The sequence below is a fragment of the Lepisosteus platostomus genome, chromosome 9 (assembly GCF_059453375.1).
Source record: "Lepisosteus platostomus isolate fLepPlt1 chromosome 9, fLepPlt1.hap1, whole genome shotgun sequence".
NCBI lineage: Eukaryota > Metazoa > Chordata > Actinopteri > Semionotiformes > Lepisosteidae > Lepisosteus > Lepisosteus platostomus.
Genome location: NC_142619.1, coordinates 59,622,809 through 59,647,214, shown reverse-complemented (window position 1 = coordinate 59,647,214; position 24,406 = coordinate 59,622,809). Strand labels below are relative to the sequence as shown.

General features: G+C 38.6%; 1 protein-coding gene across 2 annotated transcripts in view; it reads right to left on the bottom strand.

The window, feature by feature from the left end:
• Nucleotides 1–459: 459 nt before the first annotated feature.
• The window catches only part of syt10 (synaptotagmin X), a 48,235-nt gene continuing 24,288 nt past the window's right edge, over nt 460–24,406 (bottom strand). For both annotated transcript variants that reach the window (XM_088645892.1, XM_088645893.1), the window contains exons 4-7: nt 13,284–13,404; nt 8,086–8,257; nt 6,837–6,966; nt 460–5,034 (exon numbers count right to left, since the gene is read on the bottom strand). In XM_088645892.1, the coding sequence (XP_088502018.1) occupies nt 4,963–5,034; nt 6,837–6,966; nt 8,086–8,257; nt 13,284–13,404 (495 nt within the window). In that variant the 3' untranslated portion in view covers nt 460–4,962. The remainder of the gene's footprint in view (nt 5,035–6,836; nt 6,967–8,085; nt 8,258–13,283; nt 13,405–24,406) is intronic.

Genomic DNA, 24,406 nt, shown 5'->3' with positions numbered 1-24,406 from the left:
TCAAGAAATTTGAAATTCACTTCACCATTTAACAACCAAATGAGCAAGATGTGTCATATAGTCCACTCTTGTTTGCAAATTAACCTGTCTTATCTTATATTCTTTGTACAGTAAACGGACTATACTGTATGTTTTGGTGGGTAGCTGCGTCAGCATGAATAGGCAGCAAAGGAACAAGTAATAGGCTTATTCCATGCTGAAAAAAAGAAGAACAAAAACAAAACGTTTCGGCCGTGGAGCCTTCTTAAGGTGTGGACTATACTGTAAAAGTGCTCTATACAGTCCTGTATGTACAGTACAGGTATTGATTAGGAATCCCATTAGCCTGCACTGCTGTATGTTGTTTAGTTAGAGTAAAGCTGTCAACAAGACATTCTTCATTGGTATTCTATAAAAACAGTATTAAAAATATTGCAATGACCAGCCTTTGAAAAGAAAAAACTCGTAGTTTTTAAATACTTAATATTCAAGTATTTATTTTTATTCTTCATCAAAATACATAGGAAACAGGTACGGTAAAATTATATTTCAAATGTTAACTATGAATTGTTACAAAAGTTATCACAAACTGTACACTTCAGAAGATCTTTCAGCAATTGCCATTATTGTTATTTCATACAGTATAATCAGATATAACAAAGATGCTTACAATTTACAGTACGTAGAGCAGCAATTTTAAAAATACTTTAATGTGGAATGTTTTGTGAAGGCTAGTGCAACAAACAATTCGACATTTTGCTTTCCCATAATGCTCACAAAGGCAGCAGAGTGCATACAAAATACCCAAAACACAGACCTCTTTAGCTGTACACTTAACACAATGGCCATGTCTTATATCACCAGACAAAATAAAGAAATTACTGTACATACAGGTACTGAACATCCAATACTGAACTCTAGGACATTTGAACGATTACTAATTTGTATATACTGTACAATTTTATATAACATTCAGTTATTAAAATCTTTTGTACTCTTAATTCCATATAACACTTTGCAGGGACAGCTCTTACAGTAAGTACTTTGTAGAAGTACACGCTACATTTCAGGGTGAGGTGACTTATGCTGTCGTAGGGGCCACTCTGATGTGCTGTATGCAGTACAATCAATCTATCACTGACATTTAAATAATCAACAGCCCTTTCAAAATTGGCTTGTTTCTGAGATTTTTTTGTAGCCCAAAATGTAGTTTTGTAGTTTTCTGTGAAAGTGGCAGAAAATATTTTCTAAACAAATGGAAAAAAAAAACGTTGCCACTTTAAAATGTTTCATTTTACCATCTTCAGAAGATGTTCTGATATAGAATGAAATGTCATGTAGAAAGTCTAACAAAATGTAATAGAGAAAATAACAGATGCCAGATGTTTGGTGCTTGTACTGTACTGTATATATCTTAGTATATATAGCAACACAGAGTGAATAGTAATAGGATTTATTAATGGAACTCTTAACTGGATGTTGTTGTTGTGATACAACAGCAGAAAGATAAAGCCTCAGCAACATGCTTTTTTTCTTCTTTGTTCTAGTGCCTGAGGATCATAATTTCTTATCTTTATCTTGTTATTTTGCGGTTTTTGAAGACCAATACCAACATAAATGGCACAATCTCGTTTAAAAAAAACTGAAATTGAAATAACTGAAAAATATTTTCCATACTATCCACACAGTGTAAATTAAATTAAGTGTTTTGCAATGTTTTTAATTTTCAAAAGTAGTAATTAGACCAATTTATTTCTGGTGTTTACTTTACTTGATGAGAAAATTCTCTATTTGGAGAGAGACAGAGGAGGGATACGTTTTTACTTTATTGAAAAGTTTCTGAAGTATCTTTATTTTTCCGAAATCAGAAGGAACCTTTTATTCTGACCTAGGCAGTGAAAGCAATACATTCTAGCTACATTTTTTTATTAATAGACTTAAAAAATCTGCTTTATGAAACATTGTGAGCATAATCAGGGAGATGTACAGATCTCTGGCTTGAGAAGGCTCTGGAAATTTTTTTCACTTAAACAGCTGATTTTAGTGAACATTCTGTCCTGCTATAAAAAATAGAAAAATAAGGATGTAAGCATTTGTAGTAGTGTTTGACAGTAAAATGCCAGAGCCCCCCCAAAAAATCATAAGACTATAATTAATTAAAACGAGGCTGCCTGACTTCACCTGAACAGCTGTTGCTAAGCATATTCATTAATTAGGCAAACTACCCAAAGCACCAGTTAGGAAGAAATAGATATTTACTAAAACATAACTGCACTGAAATATACTGGGGGTGAATCTAGGTACGAATTAAAGCATGAAAATAACGTGAAATTATCATTGTTTTCAACACATTGGAGCAGGTCCAATATTATACATTGGTGGTATAATATGAATGTGCTGTATACTTGTTTTAACAGTTTGTGTTTTTGTTGTTTGGCTAATGGAAGCATGAATTAAAGATGGTATGCAGATTTAATGAGATCCCCACCTACTTAAATGAGGTTCTGTCAAAATCAGCTCCTTGGGTACGTTGCTTTTTTGCAGACACCCAGACAGATTTTCATATCAATCTTTTCAATTTCAAGGCATGACTGCGATGTCACCTAAAGTCCATTAGAAATATGTACTGTACAGTAGGTTCTCATTCTGTTTAATCTCCAGCGCATGCCTAAGGTACTGCATACTACACAATGTTCCCCTTTGAAAACTACTGGGAAGTACTACAGACTGTAATTTTAGTGATAGACCCTAACTCAAGATAGCTATGCAAAGCAAATGTGTTCTAGTATCATTGCTTTCTCCAGCTGGCTTAAATTTCATTAGGATCACAGCACCAATGTAAGAGTGGTCTGTTTAGTGTACGTGATCTCAAGTAGGTCTCTGACATGTTGATCATTTGACCCCACAATCCTTTGAACACTTGGACAGCACCTGCAACAGGATAATTCTGAATTCCCCGCTGAAGGAAATAATTTAGTTTATCTTAATGAATAAAATGCCCTGCTACATTTGGCTTCTATTGCTTTTAGTTCCCAACCTGCTCATATTGCTTACTCCAGATAAATTAATGTGCAAGAGACGTCAACCAAGTCCAACATGGAAGAAGCAAGCAGAACATCAGTACTGACCCATGAATGCCAACTACCTCATCAAACTGTACACTTTGTGATCTTCAGAAAGAGCAGTCAACTGGTGATGAACGATTTACACCCTGAGCACTCCATATTGAACATTGTTTAAATGTTAACAGTATCTGCCCTAGATGGTTTTCAGGACTTTTGGATTGGGATTCAGCCCTGGAAACGTGCTTGGTGAAACTGTTCTCAACGTTAAAAGGATCGCTTTGATCATTTTTGAATGAAGAGGATATAGGAATAGCATAAAATGCATTTTCTGATCAACTTTAGAAAACACCAAGATCTTTATCAGTGTATCTATAAGTATGCCATTTCAGATGTTATGTGGGATCATTTACTTTATGCATTGTTGTATTCTAGCTTTCAACACACCATTAAATACACTATTACATTTGGCAAATAAAATTTTGATATTTTTGTACAAACTGTATGTACTGACTGCACGAGTTAAGACATTGTTATATGTACTGTATAAGGTTTTTCTCTATAATTATCCAAAATGACAATGCAAATTCTTAAGAATCTATGTGAAACCACAGCACCACAACCCCTGCTTGAGGAAATTTGTTACTATTATAACTAATTTTGATAAAGCTACATAACTACATTAAATGTCATAACTGGAAACTCATTGCACAAAATCTCAGTTTTCTCCTCTCTTTGAAAAGCAGAACCCCTTCTTAAGCAGCAATATATTTACCTGTAGCCTCAATGTCTTTGTTTCAGTTTGGACAATTTACTCATTCTGCACACCCCTTCTGAAGAGAAGATCAGCCTTGAAGATCTATAAGGCCAGAGTGGTGCCTTCAGTTTTTCTGGAGGTATCTCCCTGTACACATATCTCTTTTTAGATAATGCCCTGCAAGTTTTACGGAAGCTTATTTGCACCACAGAGAAAAAAAACTCGATTATACAAGATAGTATCTCATTTATACAAGAAAAGTTTCTCGTTTATACGAGAAAATTATTGCGTTTAAACACAATAGGTAATTTGTGAACAATGTTACCAACTATATTAATACTGTATTGCATTGTACTGTATATGCAATTATATTGTCCTGTGCAAGGTTGCATTGATTTTAACAACAGCAGAATATTGTCACTCTCCTCTTCTTTTCTCATATAAACGAGTTGATTTTTTTTTTCAATGTGGTGCTAATAAACTTCCGTAAAGTTTACTAGTAATTAGTAAAAAAAAAATCACAGCAACAGTATTTGTCAGCAAGAGGCCGAAAATTAAAACAGCTGAAAAAAATACGTGAAGAAGAGACATCTGCATGACAAATCTAAAATTGTAGTATAATTTTACTAAACGTATGCAGGATGGCCTAATCAATTCCTGAATTATAGTACTCCAAGAATCTCCACACTGTGCCCTTAGTAACTGGACAAGTGTTTTAATATACTGTTTAAATTAAATTAAGCCTAAATGAATGTCAGTCCTTGTACTGTATTACTAACAAAGAATCTCCCCACCCCAAAGATGAAGTGTAATTTTTTTTGCTCGCACAATAGTACTTTCTGGCATTATCAGATTGTATTTAAACTGTATGAATGCTTGTTTTACTATGTCTAAGCGTTCATAAAGCTATATATTAACGCAATAGGTTATTGTGTGTCACAGGATGAGAATGCTTTATAAATCAATCTTGATACCTGACTAAAGCTAAGATTATGCCATTTTCATTCTCTGGTTTCAGTAATTACCTTTTAATTAGTGAAGACTGATACTCAGTATCTTAAATAACAATAATAACGTTTGCTGCAACATGCAAAATTAAACAATAAATTCCCATCTGAAATTCCTGGTTATTATTTTTCTGAAAGCGGTGCAGTAGATGGAGTTTCATGGTGTCAGAGGTGGTTTAGGAGAGGGGCAGGATCCTTGACTGTCAAAGCTAGTTGCTCTTCCAGGCCACTGTGGGAAAAAGATAATACAAAAATAAAATTGCATTCCGACGATAATTCAACTAATTGACATTTCACGCATAACTGTTGCTGAAATGTGATCAACTTAATAAGGGCCTTTAGAAATGAAATGATCTCATCTACAGTGATCCAGAAAAATTTGTTGGGATGAAAGAAAGTTTTTTTTTCCAACCAACACTCGTCTACAGTGCACGTTTAGATTAAAATCAATCTAGCGCTGAAGATTGCTCAAAGGCAGTCATTAGCACTGTACTTCATTCTTCTCAAAAGTGAAATGTTTCATTTATAACAACAAGAAGGAAGCACAGCACAAAAAATTACCAAGAAACCAGTCTAATATTTGATTAAATATCCACTTCACACTAACATATAGTGTTTGTAACCAGTTTTTTTCTAATACAATTCCAAAGGAAATAAAGGAAACATTTATTAATGTGGTACTGTAGGTATTGAAAATACAGAATAAATATACCAGTTTAGGTGTTAGCATTAATTTTGAAGAGTTCTCAGTTTTCTCAGTTTTTGTCTCTCAACACAATGGAAACAGACAACAAATGTAATTACAGTTTTGTGGGTTGTTTCGTTTTTTGAACAGTTAACTGGGAACAGATATTTAATTTCCTTTTCTTGTGTTTAAAGCCCCAACCTAAATTCACTAAGGAATTATAAATCCGGACTGAACATCTTCTTAAGAACGTTCTTTTTATTAAAATTCAGTACTACAAAGCACATGAATTGTTACCCATATTTCGAATAGTGAAAGCCATGTTCTAAACTATAAAGAAGAGACACAAAGAAACATTTCAAAACGTCTGCCAAATTTCGAAACCTCCGGTAAATGTAGCGAAGAGGAAGGTGTCATACGACTAGTTTCATATTGAGCGTACAGGTACTGTACGTACAGTATCACATGTGTACCGCATCTTACTCCATGTGTTGTACTGTACTTTACCTCTGCTGGTCCAGTCTACCCAGCATAGACTGCTTTGTATCGGTCAATGGCAAAAAATCCCAATATATTGAGATTCCATATTGTAACACAATAAAATGTGAAATTGTCCAAGGGGGATACTTCTGATAGCCGCTGTTTTTACAGTATGTGAAGGCTCAATATTAGACCTTAGACATTAGAGAGGAAATATCTCTGTACTTGTATGTACTGGTACTGGTCAAATAGATCATTACTTATTAGTAATGACCTACGTTGATTTCAAGGTCCAGGTTGTGTGGACTTTTCTCAATTTGCCTGCCTACCTGATGAGAAGACAAGATAAACAATTTTCTGTTTCTCTTTTTTTGTTTTTCAAAATGAAATATCGGAAGGCTGTGGTGAGGTTCAGGAATGTAGCCACTTGGCAATTTTTCTCTGAAACCATGTGCAAAGTGCAGCAGTTGTTCACTGTGGAAAACTCTGACCTCGGCCTCTACTGTACCAATATACCTCCACTTGCACAGTCTCTGAATCGGGAAAGAAGTGATACCAAGTTCATAAACCCCAGATTGGATCGGCTTCAACTATGCAACTTTCTTTACCAAAAAAAGGATAGATTGAAATTCTGCAAGATGCCATTTTCAGAGAATATTCTGTGAAGATATCTAATTTCTTCATTGACTATAAAGCACTTTATGATATGATGCTGAATAAAGAACACAAAGTGCATTAGACACTAATAAGGTCCTTGAATTTTGCCTGGGTATACATTTAACAAACAGTTCTTATATGAATTTAGAACAAGCTCTGATGCATAAATGGCTTATTCATATTTCCAATTAAAGAGAAAAATATTTTACCTCTATCAGTGCATGCCAGTGCGTTATTGGTTTGCGAGGGTAGGCCAACATTTCATTCCAATGATCTCGACCGAGGCCTTCAGCCTCCGGGCCTGTTCGACACACCCCTATCACCTCATTGTGGCCAACCCTGCAAAGAAACACCACAGAAGATCCTCACTGATACTAGGAACAATTTAAAAGCACTAAATGAATTTGATGAGTAGCAGTGAAATGGCAAACTGTTTTGTTACTCATTCCATAGAACATCTTAATGCAGTACCAGCAAATACAGATCATGTCTTAGCTATAGAAAGCAATGAACAAGTTTGTTGTTATTGTCATGATTGCTACTCCTCCTCCTAAGGGTGCTCCAGCCCTTCCTTGTTCTGCCCCATTACCTGCACCTGTTTCCTATTTCAGTTCCCCCTTAAAAGCCAGACGCAGACGTCACTCGAGGTTCCTCATCGAATTCCGCTGCGTGAGAGCCCGGGGTCCTGCTGCGTCTGGCTCCGTTATGTTTTTAATCTTCTGTTCCTGATTCCCCGCCCCGCTGGTCCCGACCCAGTTCATGGTTTTATTCCCTGGATGGATCCCCTGGCCTTGGACTCTACCTTCCGTCTTGCATTACCTGTTTGAATTTTCTCGTGGATTGTTCGCCCCGGACTCACTCCCCCTGGACACCTGCACCCCTTGGACACGCCCCCTGTCTCCATACCCTCTCCTGCATGACTTTTTCCTAGCGTTTCCTCACTCCCTTCCAGATCATGTCGTCTGCATAGGGCCCGGAAAGAACTGTTCGTGACAGTTATCCTTCAAGGTGCAGCATGAACCTAATGAGCAGATGCTTGCCTTGCATGCAAATATTTTGAAATTTTATGTAAACAATATCTTGCCTTCCATATTCATTAACATGATAATTAGAAATAAACCAGCTATATTATGGATTGCCTAAAAAACAAGGGATTGTGAAAACACTGACTCGCAGTACAACCTTACATTATGAAAGACATCTTTTGTAAGTTACTAATGACAAATGAAAAGATGTGAAGTGAAATCAACTATCCCTAAACAGAATAGGCATTTTTTAGATGATTTTTTCTTAACCTTACCTATTCAAATATTCAATACATTTAGAATGTGGTGTTTTGTATTGAGTCATATTTGTTTTGCACCTGCACAAATGAAACAATAACTTTTGTGTAATTCCACTGCAAGTCAGCCATAAATGTGAGTTCATGCTTATTTTTTCTGAGGTGACCACACTTACCGATCATAGTCCATCACCATGATGGAGAGGCTCACTTGCTCCACATTCTCTGGAGGGATGTCAAAGATGATGGCCTCGTTGTAAACAGGGTTGAGAGTGCTCTTCTTTGTTGTTGTTTTCCGTTTTTTTAATCTGCGGCCATCGCATAGCAGCGACACTTTAACATAAGGGTCTGAAAAAACGAACCAGACATAGCCTGCATGGAAACAGAGTCTATACTGCACAAAGTAAATATGGAACACAATTTATTGAGCTGCAGCTTGTTTAATTCTTGAAGATTCACCAAAAAATGCTGCAAAGGAATTTAAAAATACTGTATGCTATTACCCACTGCAAACTCTTACAGTATGTTGATTCTAACAAATTTAATTCTAGTGTAAAAATGATTAAAACCCACTCATAGCTAAACCTTATATGATCTAAATCTTCTTAAGTTGTAATACTAAAGGAATGCAATATACAGTAGGATAATATGCTGTGATGCCACGAGGGGCAGAGTTGTTGCAGGGCTTTACTACTCTCAAAGTTTTCCACCTTACCAAGATGGCCAACCAGAGATCCCAGGCTCACAATAGTGGCAGCTGGTAGTTAGTGGAGCTGAGAACAGCTGTGCCCCCTGCTTAAGATTTCATCTCCCTGTATAGCTAAAATTGTATAATGTCTTCAGATGTATAAAATTAACTTACAGATGGTATAGTTCCACCTTGAGTTCTGTTTTTTGAGACACTCTGTGGTGTTGTGAATCTTACTAGGAATAGGTTGCTTTCTAATAACGTATGGACTGATATTTCTACAGCTATTTAAAAAAAATGAATTCGAATTTGGAACACAGCCATGCATAACAAATCAATACTCATTCATTGCCATTTCACTGAGTCCTAACACTCAACAGTCACAAAATATTTACTGCCTTTCTTTTACTACACAATATCAGCTCCTGGAAATCATTTCAGAGTGCACAGACACTCTTTTTCACAAGATGAAAAATATGCCATGTATTGTCATTGAAGCAATTTGTTAAAAAGATAAATGGATTTGACAAAAAAAACAATTGGTAAACAGCTTAAAACAGGATAACAAATAAGGGCTAAAAGGGGATTTGTTTTAGGAAAAAACGTATACATATGTAAGCAATAATTATCACACTTTTCATTAGAAATCAAATAGGTTTTAAGTTTGTTTTTGTCACCATATACTGTAATTGTTGACATATCTTTGAAGCAAGAATTTAGGATAATTACATAACTCAAAAGATCTTTTAGTTAAATATGTACATAAAGGTAGACCCAAATGCATATGAAAGTATGATGAAGTATGATGAAACTTCACAGTGATTCCAATTCACAATGGTTGCTTCCTAACAACCTGGTGTTAATTCTTTGAAGCTAAATCAAACAATTGTTCAATGGTGTTGTAGTGGCAATGCTTGTTAATAAGACAGAATTAGGTTTTGCTGTGCTTTCCCAAATGAGGGGCCATCTCTCTCTTCATCTCTATGGTGCAGCCACAGAGAAGCTATTCATGCAGGCTGATTTAAGGTTTCTTTGATAAGGGACAGCTCCCAAATGGGGATGCACTTAGCTAAGCCTGGCTATCATGATCACTGGTCATCCATTGACGCCTATCTGTGTAGGGAGTGCCAGATGGACATCTGGACTGCATTCCTAAGTGTCAGGAGTAAGTGACTCATATCTCACCTTGATCAACCAATCAGGGACTGGTAGGGCCGAGTAACTCACGTGGGTTTCTGATGCCCACGAAACTTTCAGCCAATGAATGAGCTGAAGTTCCTCCAGGTAAAAACAGGCAACACAGAGCTTCTAAGGAGAATTCCAGGGGTGCAAGACTATTCTAAAGAATTCCAGGGCAGGACGGCCCAGGAACAGAAAGGCTCCCAAGGGCAGGACATTCTCGCAGCGCACCTCCTGAACATCCTGAGACTCAGCCCGGACAACCACGTAACGGCCAGTGTGTCCGAGTGCCAGAACTTTGCTTTGTTCTAAGAGTCGAGAGCGGAGGTTGCCACGAGTAACCAAAGGATCCACCCGAGGTTAACATCAGCAGCAAGCCTCGTGAACAGGTCCGAACTGTGGACAGCTGAATCACTATTCAGAACTAGTGCATCATCAGGAACGAACCGATCTTCTTCCTGACCTGCTGGGACCCACAGTCATCTTTTCTCCTGTGCACAAACTTCGCTAGTTAAAGCCAACACTAACTAGCCGGTCTTCAGAGGGCATCAGCAGCGCACCGTCGCAAGTTGCACAGCACAGCCTGGCACGGAGCCACAGAGCGCGGATTGGACAGCAACAAGCCTGCAACTGCTTCTTTGTGCCCGCAGGAGATCTGAATCCCCAAAGATTGGATGAGTACTCAACTTACTGCATTACAGCTCGAGAATTCAATTGTTATCCCAACCAGTTGATATCAATTTAATTCCTAAGAGTTATGTACTTGTTTTGAGTATCGAATGTAGAAGTTGTAACCAAGTTCAATTACGAAACGGTCTAAATGAATGATATACCGAACGTATGTCCTCTTGATATGTGTAACTCTTTGTAACTGAATGAATATATATCTTTTGTATTCTGATAACCCTCACGATAAGATCTGTTAGGTTTACATGCATATTTTAATACAAGTTGGTTTATTAATGTATTAAAACATATGTATTAATAAATGTATTCTTGTGTATTAGTACCTGTGTGTGTGCGTTGTTTGAGTTATACCGCATGGATGGATTCTAAGGCCATTAAAAGAATCAATTTTGTGACTTACTGCTACAATTAATAATTGTCCCAGTAAATGCCCAAACCCCTACAGAGCTGGTGCCTCGTGAGAGCACACTACAGTGTTATTTCAATTTGTATTGGCAAAACAGGATTAAATAGTCTAGCTTATTGCTTAACATTTGAAGTCTTTATCAATAGTGCAGATTTTAATAGCATAGAAATAAATGTCTGATGAACATCAAGATACTTATCACTGTTTGCATGCTAGCATGTTTTTAGGAAATTAAAACAGAAGGATTTTGGATATTGATTAAATGTTTTTTGGCATCATTTCATTAAATTGGTTATTCACTACTAACTGTGGCACCACTTGAGTGATTTTGACTCTTTCATAAGCACTCGTCGAGGTGATAGATTGGATTGGATAAGAGTGACTAAGTGATTTAAACTGTTGAATGTCAAGGCTTGTGAAAATCTAAAATGATACTGTAGATGCATAAAAGATCACATATGCCCCTTTTATCAAGAGAAAAACACTTTTGTGTAATGGGAATGTACACTGTATGGAGAAAAATTTGGAGGACTCACCTGCTCTAGACAGGCACATACATGCAGAACAATGTGCTAACTGACCATTTGACTGGGAGGCCAAAGTCTGAAGCTGAGCTTTGTCCAAGACTGCCTAGATGCTACAGGATTCCAGTTATCAAGAGCATGTCTTCATGCAAGGGCAGTGCGGCTGGCAGAGGAAATACTACTCCATTGGGTCCCTGAGCAAGACCCTTAACCCCAACTGCTCCAGGAGCGCCGTATAAATGGCTGACCCTGTGCCCTGACCCCAAGCTTCTACTTCCTGTCTGTGTATCTCACGCAAAGCAAGTTGGGGTATGCAAAAAGACAAATTCCTAATACAAGAAATTGTGTATGGCCAATGCAGTGATCTTATCTTATGTAGCTCCTATTACACTGCCTTTCTTGTGTTATTAGAATGTGACAGTCATGCAGTGAATGACCAGCTCGCCAGACTTGAGCCCCAGTTAACATCGCTAGGATGAAGTCCAGAAATCAGTGACCGGTGAACAGGCACAGGCCTGTCCAGCCTCTACAAGACAAATGGGACATAATCCCACAGACGAGCTTTTCTGATAACTGAGTGTATTGCAGATGTACAGTTTACATAAGCTAGTAGCCTGTACTACTAGCATCCACAAGGTATTGATCAATCTTGTTTAAAATAAACGTTATCAGCATATTTAGATACTATTTAAATTTTGATTGAAAATATGTTCTTTTGGTAGCAGATCAGTAAAAGTAGGATAACTTCAAATTTAAAGATGCCAAAGACAGCAAGACATTTACTGCTTTCAGTTCTGTTCTGACCCAAATTACCACTAATTAAAACAATAGCTATGTCAAGCTAGGGAGATGCTGCTAGGGCAAAGATGGGGTGGAGGGAGGGATGTGAAAGCGAAATGCACAAGTGTGAGACAAATAAACATGGCAGATACTGGAAAGAGAACATTTTCTAAAGAAGTGTTTCTAAAGGAGTGTCCAGATAAGCGCTATATACAGTAAGTGTAAGCAATTATTATTAATTATTAATTATAAAACCAGTCAGTACAATTCTGTGGCACAACATGGTACCCCATCAACTCCAGCTGTGAAAATAAATTCAAGAACCAGGTTTTGAATACAAATAGATTCATGTTAGCACTATCAATTGCTATGTAATATTGATACAAGAAAAACAAAAATCAATATCCCAAAGTGAATTTCATTAAGCTGTTATGGTCCTGAATATTAGATAGTCATATACTAGAGAATCAGTGTAATATTTCCTACATGGGAACAAGTAATAGGTTATTCCATGCTGAAAAGAGAAGAACGAAAACATAACGTTTCAGCCATGGTGCCTTCTTCAGGTGTGAGGAAGACAGGGCAGTAAGCAAAGGTAATGTAGCGGGAGAACAAAGGCTAGGAGAGAGGAGGAGCGAGAGGCGGGAGCAGGGGACAGACAGAGAGGCCAATCAGGAGGTGTGAAGTCAAGATAGGTGAAGAGAGGTGTGAAACGAAACCTACAATGAATAGAGAGAATTTAGAAGAAAAGTAGTCTGTCGTTAAGAGAAGGGAGAATGTGTGATCCTAGCTGCAGGATAATTCTGGTTTCTGTAGTCTTTCCGATGTACGAGTTCGGAAAACAGTCTTTGAGAATACAGACGGAGAGATTAGAGTGGTCATGGCCGTCTGAGGTGAAATGAGAAACAATAGGCTTGGAGAGATCTTTAATCTTCACTAATTGACCAGAATAAAAACAATTTAAAAATGGTAGGTTTCATTTCACACCTCTCTACACCGATGAAAACACACAGATGAAAAATGTGTTATGTTTATGTCTTACTTTAGCTATTGACAAGAACTAAGAAATCTTTTTGTCCTTGAAATAAGTTAGTGTCTCATGGGGAATACCTGAAGAGCCGGTGATATCCATCGCCTTGAGGTTTCTGCATTTAATGACTGTCAAGGTCATTCTCCCAGCAGTCGGAAGGTAGCACAAAGAATACATGATTTCCCCCAGATCAACACTTTCCTGGAAGAAATAATATAAAGTTAATATTGAAAACGATATCATACTGTATATTTTCTTTTATATGAAACTAAATTTGTGTTGTTTTCCTTTATGAAGTGTTCAGTTTTCTATTAAACAAACTTGTATTGCAGTAATTGGTATTGACCCTGATGAGTGTGATAGAAGGGTGAAATGTGCAGAGCATATTTAGCCTGACTAACCTACAGTAGCTGAGGGAATACAGCCCACCCCTGAGGATAAGCTACCAGGACCCCTGTCACTATTCTGGGGACTGAGCTGGGGAACTGCTGCAAGGGTGTAGATGGGAAGGTGGGAAAGACCCGAGAGAGATACCCCAAAAGGGGAAAAGGGAATCCTGGGTGCGAGTCTTACATAAATAAATTGCTAGGTACCGTATTTTGAATCAAAATAAATTTGTATGTTAGCACTTGTAATGGCTACATAATATTGTCATATGTAAAATACAAATCAGTATCATAAACTGGATTTCATAATGTCTTAAGCCTTATATTTGTACTATCTGTGTTATATTTTCCTGTGGTCATTTTTCTATGAAACCAACTTGTATTAAGTCCTTAGAAAGCATAATTTGAATAATTCAACTTAAGACAAATGAAGCATCCGGTTAAGGTATGCATGCATTTCAAGAACTGTTAAAGAAGCAGATTTTTTGGAGTTATTGGAAAATGTAAGGTAAAAGGGTGTACACTTTATCAAAGATTGATCATCATCACCACACCATGAAAAGACTGGCAAGCTAGTATTGTTTGTTTATAGTAGAGATGTAAAGGAACAAGTAATAGGTCTATTCCATGCTGAAAAGAGAAGAAAAGAAACACAACGTTTTGGCTGTGGAGCCTTCTTCGGGTCATGACAGACAAAACTTTGTTTCGTTTCTTCTCTTTTCAGTATTGAATAAACCTTTACTTGCTCCTTTGCAGCCTACGCATGCTGACACAGCTACATACTTTAACATTTTATAGTAGAGATGATGTTTTGGATGTAAAATACTATTCTTGACAAATTAGATGGCCCTGTTGCAAGTAGTATGAAGTAATCTGAGGGCTTGAGTGATTCTGGGAAGGAAGCAAGTGAGGCAAGGTTATTGATGCTGTAACTAAAGCTTGCAACTGATTAGACTTGCAATGCAATTACATTCTCCCTGAAAGTACACACTTCTGGGAATACACATTGATAAAGTAAGCAAGAAACAACAGAATTCCAGCACTTGGTATATTACTTTTAAAGTACAAGGCATGCTGTATTCCACAAATTAAAACAAAGTGCAAATTAATTTACAAACCAAAGCAGACTTTGCTACAAGACATATTCCCTTTCTTAGCTTAATCTTTTACTAACATTATTGTTCTATTAACAACAATGTTGTGATGAAACAAGTCAAGTCAAGATTGTAGCTGTAACGAAAGCGTTCTTTCCGGACCCTATGCAGACGACACGATCCAGGGTTAAGTGAGAAAACACGGGGAAAAAAGGCATGCAGGGTACGGGAATGAAGACAGGGGGGCATGTCCATGGTGTGCTGGTGGTCGGGGGAGGTGTGGCCAAGGCGAACAGTCCAGAGAGGAATCAAAAAGGGGAATCCATGACGGAGCAAAAGTCCAAAGCCGGGTGGTCCATCCAAGACGGATAAAAACAGGAACCGGGTCGGGACCGGCATGGGAACGGGACCAGGAACAAATACAGGAACTTAAAACCTTAACGGGGCCAGGCGCTTCCAGGTCCTGGACTCGCCTGGTACGGAAACCAGAGCAGAGCCCGGAATGGAGTGAGCGCCTGGCTTTTAAGGAGAACTGAAAAGAGGGTTGGAACAGGGACCAGCTGCGGTGGATGAGTAGAAAACAAGGAAGGGCTGGAGCGTCCTTAAGAGGAGGGGTTTACGAACGTGACAGTAGCCTGAGCTACAATCTACATTTTATCTTTCAGAGTATTACTGAAATTAAGTGATACTATAGGTTGAGCATCATTTTCGGTCCATTATACTGTATATACTGATGGAAAAAAGAAACGCAATATTATCTGGAATTAGAATACTATAGTTATAGCTTATGTACTTTCACAAAAAGTTGTCAATTTGTTTTAAGCCCTCTGACCAGCTTGTGCAGTGAGGCATTGCAGTGAGGCATTGCAACTTGCCAATCACACGCAAGCTCATTAGGTGCACTTTTACCCAACGAGGTCCAGGTGGATCAATACCTGATCAGGTCATCTTTAAAAAGGCCTTAATTCAAAGGTTAGGTCACTGCAAGACAAATGTCACCAGAAGCAAGGGAGAGGGCCACTGGCACGTGCAGGCAGGCATGTCATGTGCCAGCGTTGGCAGACACTATGGAGTAAGCCGCTCCACTGTGTCCCGACTGCAGAGAAGGTTTCAGCAGACCGGCAGGACAGATGACCGTCCAAGACCCGGTTGCCCTCGAGTGACCACACCAGAGCAGGACTGGCACATCGTCTGAGAGGTCGTTTCAGATCTGCCACCCATACTGCTGCTGAAACTGCCGGCAGACACAATGCCCGCATCAGTGGCAGGACAGTGACAGGTGGCTTAGACTGAGTTTAGTAATAGAAATAGCAATAGCTGGTGTCAGGCTGTGTAGGGTACAGTTGGTTTGGTTTGTCGTACAAAGAAGAACTTCGCATTCTCCTACTACATAATTTTGATTTTCCATGTGAGCAGGCTTCACAAGCTACCTGAGTCCCTATAGCTCCAGCTGTAGAGGTTGCAAAGCTGCCAACTCATCTCACACGCCCAGATCTAGGAATGCTTTTTTTTGGAAAATCACAAAACTGATTTCATTCTAACGCAAAATTTTCACACAGAACCTTTTATTTCTTTCTTGCCGTAAAACAACATCTTGAATAACAGCTGTTATGTTGTGCTCTATAATACTAACTTCAAATATTTAATTTTCCTTTAAACTTACCCTTTTCAGTTTCATGACAAAAAAAATCTTAGCTCCTAATTCTAGACATACAGCAATGTTAAAATAATCTATAAATGATAATAATAAATAATGGTCAGAGAAAAAAAAATCATACTTTACAAATCTGTTTACTTTCCATCTGTAACTGTATAAAATGAAGTATTAAAAACATGACTGACTGATTTACTCCAACACTGATCTGCTGCATTTGCCATGCCACTCAGTACAGTATATAATCCATACCAAATGTGAACCCAATTCACAAATCCTTGACTGAAAAACTGGATTTGATTTCTGTCGTGTTTGAAAATCTTATACAAATGCAGTGTCCCTGCCAAAAAAATAAGCTATTTTTACTACATACTGTAAATATGTACAGTCTGTAACATACCTTAGGCACAATGCTGAGGAGAAGCCTGTGGCACTATACACTATGATGATCAAGATCTTAAGCAGTGTGTAGGGCCAGATGTTAATATACAAGTAGGTACGGATGATGTTCATAGCTTGAGTATCCTTCTTACAACTGGGGAAACAGTATTTGGCATATTTGACTTTTAGATTAAGTGCAATATTTTATATTTCTGTTCATTTATTATAAAGTATTAATTTGAGCTTTTTAACTTAGAATATATTGTAATATTTGCACACATTTTCTGAAGTAGTTGCAAACCCTTTAAAAAAATACATTATTTTCAAAGTTGGAAATCCCATTAGTAATAAGTAATAGGAAGATAACTAAAACCTAGGACAGTACTTATGTTCAACTATAGAAAACAGAAAATAAGATATGGAGTCAACTGCTCTGCTAAAGCAACCTCTTTTATGGTCGGTGTATTGTTTTTTTTCCCAAGAAACACGCTGCTCTCAAAATCTCTGAAACTTTCCTTTTGTCAGAAGAGCACTATGTCCGTAGTACACACAGTTATCCTGAAAGCTACTACACAACCAAGCCCAATATCAGTGAAAAAAACTGAACAGAAACCAGAACAAAACGTGATCATGTCAAGCCCGGCTTATGGAAATAAAATATCAGTTGTGGGCTTTCTAATAGGCTTTGCATTACAGACGCTCCTCAAGATAAGTATGACTTGACGTACACAAATCCCACTTTACATAAAATCTCTCATACTGTAGATCACAAACTTTTGATACTGAATTAAAAAACTTTTGAGATAGTGGTTTCACGCCGCGGCTGGTTGCTGCAAACTACCGAGGTGGAAAGGACCGATTGAGACCTCGCTGCAGGACTCAGATTTCTCCGTGGTGCTCTGGAAGGACCTGAGAGAGGAGATAGGTTGGCTGGCAAAGGCAGACAAGCAGGGAAGCAGACTGCCAAGACAGGACGGAAAAGGAAAGCCTGGCGAGTTGAGACTGACGGGGGGAAGCTCGCTACTGGATCAGCGCTGACAGCAGTTGATGATTAGGAAGCCAAAGTTGGATGAAATCACTGAGATTAAGGGTTTCAATGAAAGCAGGTTTCCTAGAGCAGGCTGGTGACTGCACTACCCTAGGTAGCTCAATTGCAGAGCACTGATCCAGTGAGCTCTCGGGGATTAAGTGTAGTTCCTGATTGGACGGCTGATTGGATGACTGGGTGATTGACTGAAGGGGAGAAAGGACGAACGACAGGCAGCCGACCTGGTCCCCGCGGGCTCAGGAGGAATGCGAACGCTCGGGGAAATCCCACGTTCTCCAATGGCAGCCACGGCCTGCAAACCTCTCCCAGTCCGAGCGTGAAAACGGAACGTTTGTTAGATACGTACAGCAACTGTAACGAACAGTTCTTTCCGGACCCTATGCGGACGACACAATCCGAAGAAGTGGGGAAACACTAGGAAAACGTCATGCAGGGATACGGGGCTGAAAACAGGGGGGCGTGTCCAAAGTGCGCTGGTGCACGGGGGAGGTGTGGCCGAGGCAAACAATCCAAGAGAATAATCCTTAGAAGGTATCCAAAAACACAAGAGTAAGTCCAAAGCCAGGAGATCCATCAAAACAAGGAATTAAAAACCATGAACCGGGTCGGAACCGGCGGACTAGGAACAGGAACAGAGGTTAAAACCTTAACGGGACCAGGCGCTTCCAAGTCCCGGACTCGCACGGTGCGGAAACCAGATGCAGAGCCAGGATGAGCGTCAGCGCCTGGCTTTTAAGGTGGGCTGGGTAAAAGGGATCAGGTGCACAGAATGAAGTCTAAAGTGAAAGGGCTGGAGCACCCTTAAGGAGGGGGGACTATAATCGTGACAGTAACGCTAGATAAGGTAACGCGGCATGTTCCTTCCACAGAGGAATAGTGCGGAGTAAATGTAATCCAGTCACCATCAGCATCCACCAGGCTCCGATTTCATACACATTTCACGCACCGGAAGCAGGCTCCACAGCCAAAACGTTGTTTCCTTTCTTCTCTTTGCAGGAATAAACCTTTACTTGTTCTTTTGCACCCATTTCATACTCTGTCCTGCTTTGTTTCAGCACACGTGTGGCACTCTTAGTGTTACTTCTTTCTGAAATCTGTGAAGAACACTACTGCAATCATGTCAGGGAAGCCACCAAGTGTAGTGGTACTGGTAAGGGATGCGTGATTAACCTTGAGCAGAGTATTAATAATTCAGCTGTACAAAGGAGGGACATTTCTTAATTTTAATTTTATTATCTACAGTGTACTTTGTTTTTCATTGCTGAACAGTACAGTGGGGGGTAATAAAATGTACAGTAGAGTATAAACTTGTTAAAAGGTAATTCTCCCCAATATTTATTTATCGTATATTGTTTTTAAGTGAATAATATATTTGGTGCTTAGGTATTCTAATATGGTTTTGAAAAGATGTTTCATTAAGCAAAATATTATGTATGAATATAAAGAGAGTCGCTTCTGACTTACATACACACAAATGAAATGGAAGCCTTACATATGCAAGTCAAGGAAAGAGTGTACTGTACATGTAAAACAAGCGTCAACACTACACGAGCAAACAGCTGACAAAAAGTTTTAATATAAATTGCTCTCAACTAGACCTTAATTTTTCCGTCATTTTGACTCAGATCTGCGTCTACAAGGTTGACTCTGACTTCGCTTTTGTTTACCCTTAAGTTTTAACAGGACGCAGCTGAAGGATTTTCACACTTTATGGGAAATATGTCAGAAGTGACGACTGGTGTTGATTTCCCCTCAGGGATTTCTACAGTTACAGACCCCGTCCACCATCATCACTCAGCTGAAGGCCCCAGAGCCTGGCATGCTGCATTTCATTTTCTGTCACTTACAACATAAATGTGGAAACAAAGCTGCTCTAGGCGATACATTGCAGTCCATTACATACTGAGTGACCAGCACGCCATGCAAATGATATATGCTATGACGCTTCCTAGTCACTCATTTCCAGAAGAATCAATTGTTTTAGAGCTGTAGCTCTGGTCCTGGAGTATCTGTTCCCTGTCTGTGCTGTTTTTTTGTTCCAACTTGGCCCTTAATTCCCAGTGCTAATTGATGCCTGTGACTGATCTGCATGTTGGTTCAGACTTTTTTTCTGCATTGAGTCCTTGACTTAAAACACAGCATACTCCAGTTAAAGTGCAACAATTCAATATCCTCAGCACACAGACGTTTATGCATTCTCTCTTTTACATGCTACTTAAGAATTTGCTCGCTTTCTTTATAGTAAACAGCTCTTAACTGGTAATCAATTCATGATAACCAGTGGGAAAACATTGTAGGAGTTGTCTGATACAGTATCATTGCTCCCTGTGTCTATTTAAGTCCAACTGGTTACACATCTGAATGAGGGCAGCCCTGAAACACACTCATTGATGGGTTCATACCAATTACAAATTTCATTCATCTTATAAAGATCTGAAAAAAAAATAAAAAGGGCTTAAAATAGAGAAAAAAGAAAAAAGACAGCGCGTGATTAACCTTTATAACTGAAAACGTGTTGGTTCAAATCTCAGAAAAGACACTGCTATTGTCCAAGCAAGGTATTTCAGTTATTGTAATTGCTCCCATGTAATGACCTTCTGTATAACATTTTAATAAAACATATACTAAAAAAACGCTTTTTAAAGCTGAAATAGTTTTTGAGAAAGTAAATACCTTTCGTCAAAGGGCAGCAGTTACAGTGTGAATTGCATTAATTGTCAATAGCACTTTTCTCCAATTTTATACATCTGAAAAGTGAAAAACACACACAGTTTGTTGCCTATTCTTGCCTTTGACAGCAAGCTACAGCGCTGAGAAAAACTGTATGAGAGCAACCCTAGGTTGGTCTCTTGTGTATTTTAGACCTAAAATGTAAAACAAATGTAGCTAGATATGCATGGCAGTTAATATAAGATTAAGATCATTCTAATATTTCTAGTTTTCTAGACCATTTTTAGTTTGGTCAGGTTATTTTGATTAATAAGCTACAATAAATGACCCAACAGTATATATCCTCCCATGAGCAATTCTCAGATTCAGTATCTGGAGGAACCTCCTTCAGAAGCAACGGCTTCAACTGGTCTTTACTTTAACTGTTTATTGGACTCTCAGAGCAGCTTTTATAAATTTTGGCCGATGTCCTTTGTTCTTTACAGAACTTGTTCAAGTTGGTGACATTCTGAAGGTTTCTTAGCGTGAAGAGTTTGCTTTAGGTCCTGCCTTAGCATTTCAATGTGGTTTGCGTCCAGATTCTGACTTGATTAATCCAAAATGTGTCATTTTTTCTGCTTCATCCATTTGGCTGTAGATCTGTTTGTTTAGAGTCATTGTCTTGGTGCATGGCTCAGCTTCAGATGACAAATAGATGGCCAGACATTTTCCTCCAGGATTTATTTATTCGAGATGATAAAATGCCAAATTCAAGGTTCCATCAAAGATAACAAACCATTTGGGACCTGAGGCACTGCCATGCTTGACAGTCAGGATTAAGTTTTTCTGTTGGAAAAATTATTGCCAAATAATTCAACTTCTGACTCATGTGTTCAGGTAACAACCTTCTAGTAGACTTCTAGATCATCCAGGTGCTCTCTGCCAATGTTCTTTTTAATGGAGAAAAATGTTTCCTAACCTCCTATAAAACCATTCCCATTCAGTCTTTTCCTGATTAGTGGAGAGACCTAGTTTTACTCTGTGGTTGTTTGCAACTTTCCCGGATAATTTTCCAGGTTACTCTTAGGATGAGTGGTACTACGTAGAATCACTTCGATGTTGAATATTTTCTAATTGTAGACTCTCTTTTTGACAGTGGACTGATGAAGCCTCAAATGATAAGAAATGGTTTTGAATCCTCTACAGTCTGATGTATGCAAACAGTTTTTTTTTTAATCCTCTGAAATCTTTTTTTGAGAGTGATGTGACATACTGTATGCCCACTCCAGAGACAGCCAGGTACTGAACCTGCAATCTATAGACTGTATATTCACCTCTTTAATTACTTCACAGCTGCTCAATTCCGGTATAAACAGCAGTATGTCTGCTCTGTATTCACGAAGTAAAACAGAAGCTTGAAAGGCAAAGTGACACAGGCTGAGTGTGATGCTTTTTGATTACAGTTGAACAAGGAGTGAGAAGGAAAAGATTATTGCTGTCTTCCTGTAAGGTCCCGAGTGAGTCATTCATTTTCAGTCTTATTTGCTTTGCACTGAGTTGAACAACATGTAACCTTTAGTTATGTTGAGTCTGGCGAAGGCCACTCTGTAATGTATCATTACTGTATGACACACAGTACCACTAAGGGAATATCACAGGTAATATAATGTAGAGAAAGAGATTAATACAGTTGGCCTAATATTGATACAGAGGCCTCTTAAAATTAATTTACAGATAACCAGAATTCATTTTTACAATAATTTCTTTATTTTTGTGTTGTTCTCTGCAAATGGTCTAATAGCACAGTGGCATCATACTACAGTGTGTCAGGATCAGCTTCAGTTTTAAGATGCTGAATAAACTCTGTACTTTGATTCAGATATAAAATTAGAAGTTTTAATAAGAAAGCACAGCAGTCTCTTTACAACATAATCTCTTAATTAGAACCTGTGTAAGTTTATTGATTTGCCAAAGTAAATTTTTTCCCCCACCAAATCTACTTGCATTTTTACATTCTGTAAAAGGTCTTTTTAAACCAAAAAGCGACGGTAATACAGTATATAGAAAAAAAAATCACAGTGTAGTACAGTATGTTTGTAAATTATATTTTAAAATATGCAAAATACAATGTGTACGTTAACATACTTTTTTTAATTGATAAAATATGTATTTTTAATATGTCCAAAATAGAAGTTAATATAAATGATGCAAAGCCTCTAATGGTTTTAAGTAGTTACAAAATCAAACAACACATTAAAAAAAAACAGTGAAACAGCTTTCTTAATTGCTAAAGTGATGATAAATTATTTAAACAGAATAATGGATTTCAGGAATCCAAATTATATCCAAAACAAAAGGAATATGTAAATGCAACAATTATGAATTCTTAAGTTGGATACCATATATAATTATGGTGGGGAAAAAAAACATTAAAACTCCCTAATTTATATTCTTTGACATTAATAATAAGTGCAGCTGCGCCTTAGTCATTAACCAAAAATGTGGCTTTTTTATTTCTAGGAATTTGCTATGACAGTCTCTATCCACTCTTGAGGATCCTTAGTCAGGTTCAGTAAAATGGTAATGGGTTCATACCAATAAGTAATAAGAAGTAATGCTTCTGCATGCTCTTTAAGTGAATGAATTTCTAGAAGAATAGTGATAGTGGTCTGTGAACATATTACAAAGGTACACTGCACAGGCATGACATTGTATCAAGGCATAATACACAATCACACAGATTCAATATGTGTAAAAAGTACACAATTACACCCATTAAAGCTGGGTTTTTTTCCCTAATAATCCTGCTTAAAACGATCTTCTTCTTAAAATGTGAATGGTAGTTAAAAAAATTAAAAGGAATACATATTGTACTGTGGGTAACTGCCTATACGATACATTGTCAGCAGCTATATAAGCTCTGCAACTCACAACTGGCAGCCCACTGAAGTTAAGCAGGTGTGAGCCGGTACAGAGGTATAGGTCTCGGGTGGCAGCTGAGCTAACAGCCAACAGAAGGGTTAAGCAGTAGCAGACTCAGCTCTTGCAGCCAGAACCTTGATGGGAGACCTGGGGAGACATCATGCCTGGTCCCGGTACCAAAGAAAGGACGCCTCTCTGTCCTCAATGACTACAGACCAGTTGTGCTGACTTCTCATGTCATGAAGACACTGGAGAGGCTGGTCTTGTCCCACCTGTGACCCCTTATCAGTTCATTACTGGACACCCTACAGTTCGCCTACCAGCCCACTGTTGGTGTGGAAGATGCGATCATCTACATGTTGCAAAGGGCCTACTCACATCTGGACAAGGCTGGTAGCACTGTGAAGATCACGTTTTTCGACTTCTCCAGTGCCTTCAACACTATCCAGCCCTTACTGCTAGGAAGGAAGCTGGAGGAGATGCAGGTGGGTGCCTCCATGATCTCATGGATCACCTACTATCTGACAGGCAGACCACAGTCTGTGAGACTGTAGAACTGTGTGTCTGAACAGGCAGTGAGTAACACAGGGGCTCCTCAGGGGACAGTTCTTTCTCCGTTCCTCTTCACCCTCTGTACTTCAGACTTTAAATACAACTCAAAGTCATGCCACCTGCAGAAGTTCAGACGACTCTACAATTGTGAGATACTGTATATTGAGGGTGGGCAGGAGGAATTGTACAGAGGACTGGTCAGCAGGTTTGTGGAGTGGTGTGGGGAGAACCACCTGTAATTGAATGTGGCAAAGCTGAAGGAGCTGGTGACAGATTTCAGGGGGAAAAGGGTCCAACCTACTCATGTCTACATCCTTGGGAGTAGCATGGAGATAGTGGACCCATACAAGTACCTGGGAGTGCACATGGACGATAGACTGGAATGGTCTAAGAATACAGAGGCCATCTACAAGAAGGGTCAGAGCCGATTTTACTTCTTGAGGTCCTTCAATGTGTGCAGTAAGATGCCTATCAGTCGGTGGTAGCGAGCACCATTTTATACGCGGTGGTATGCTGG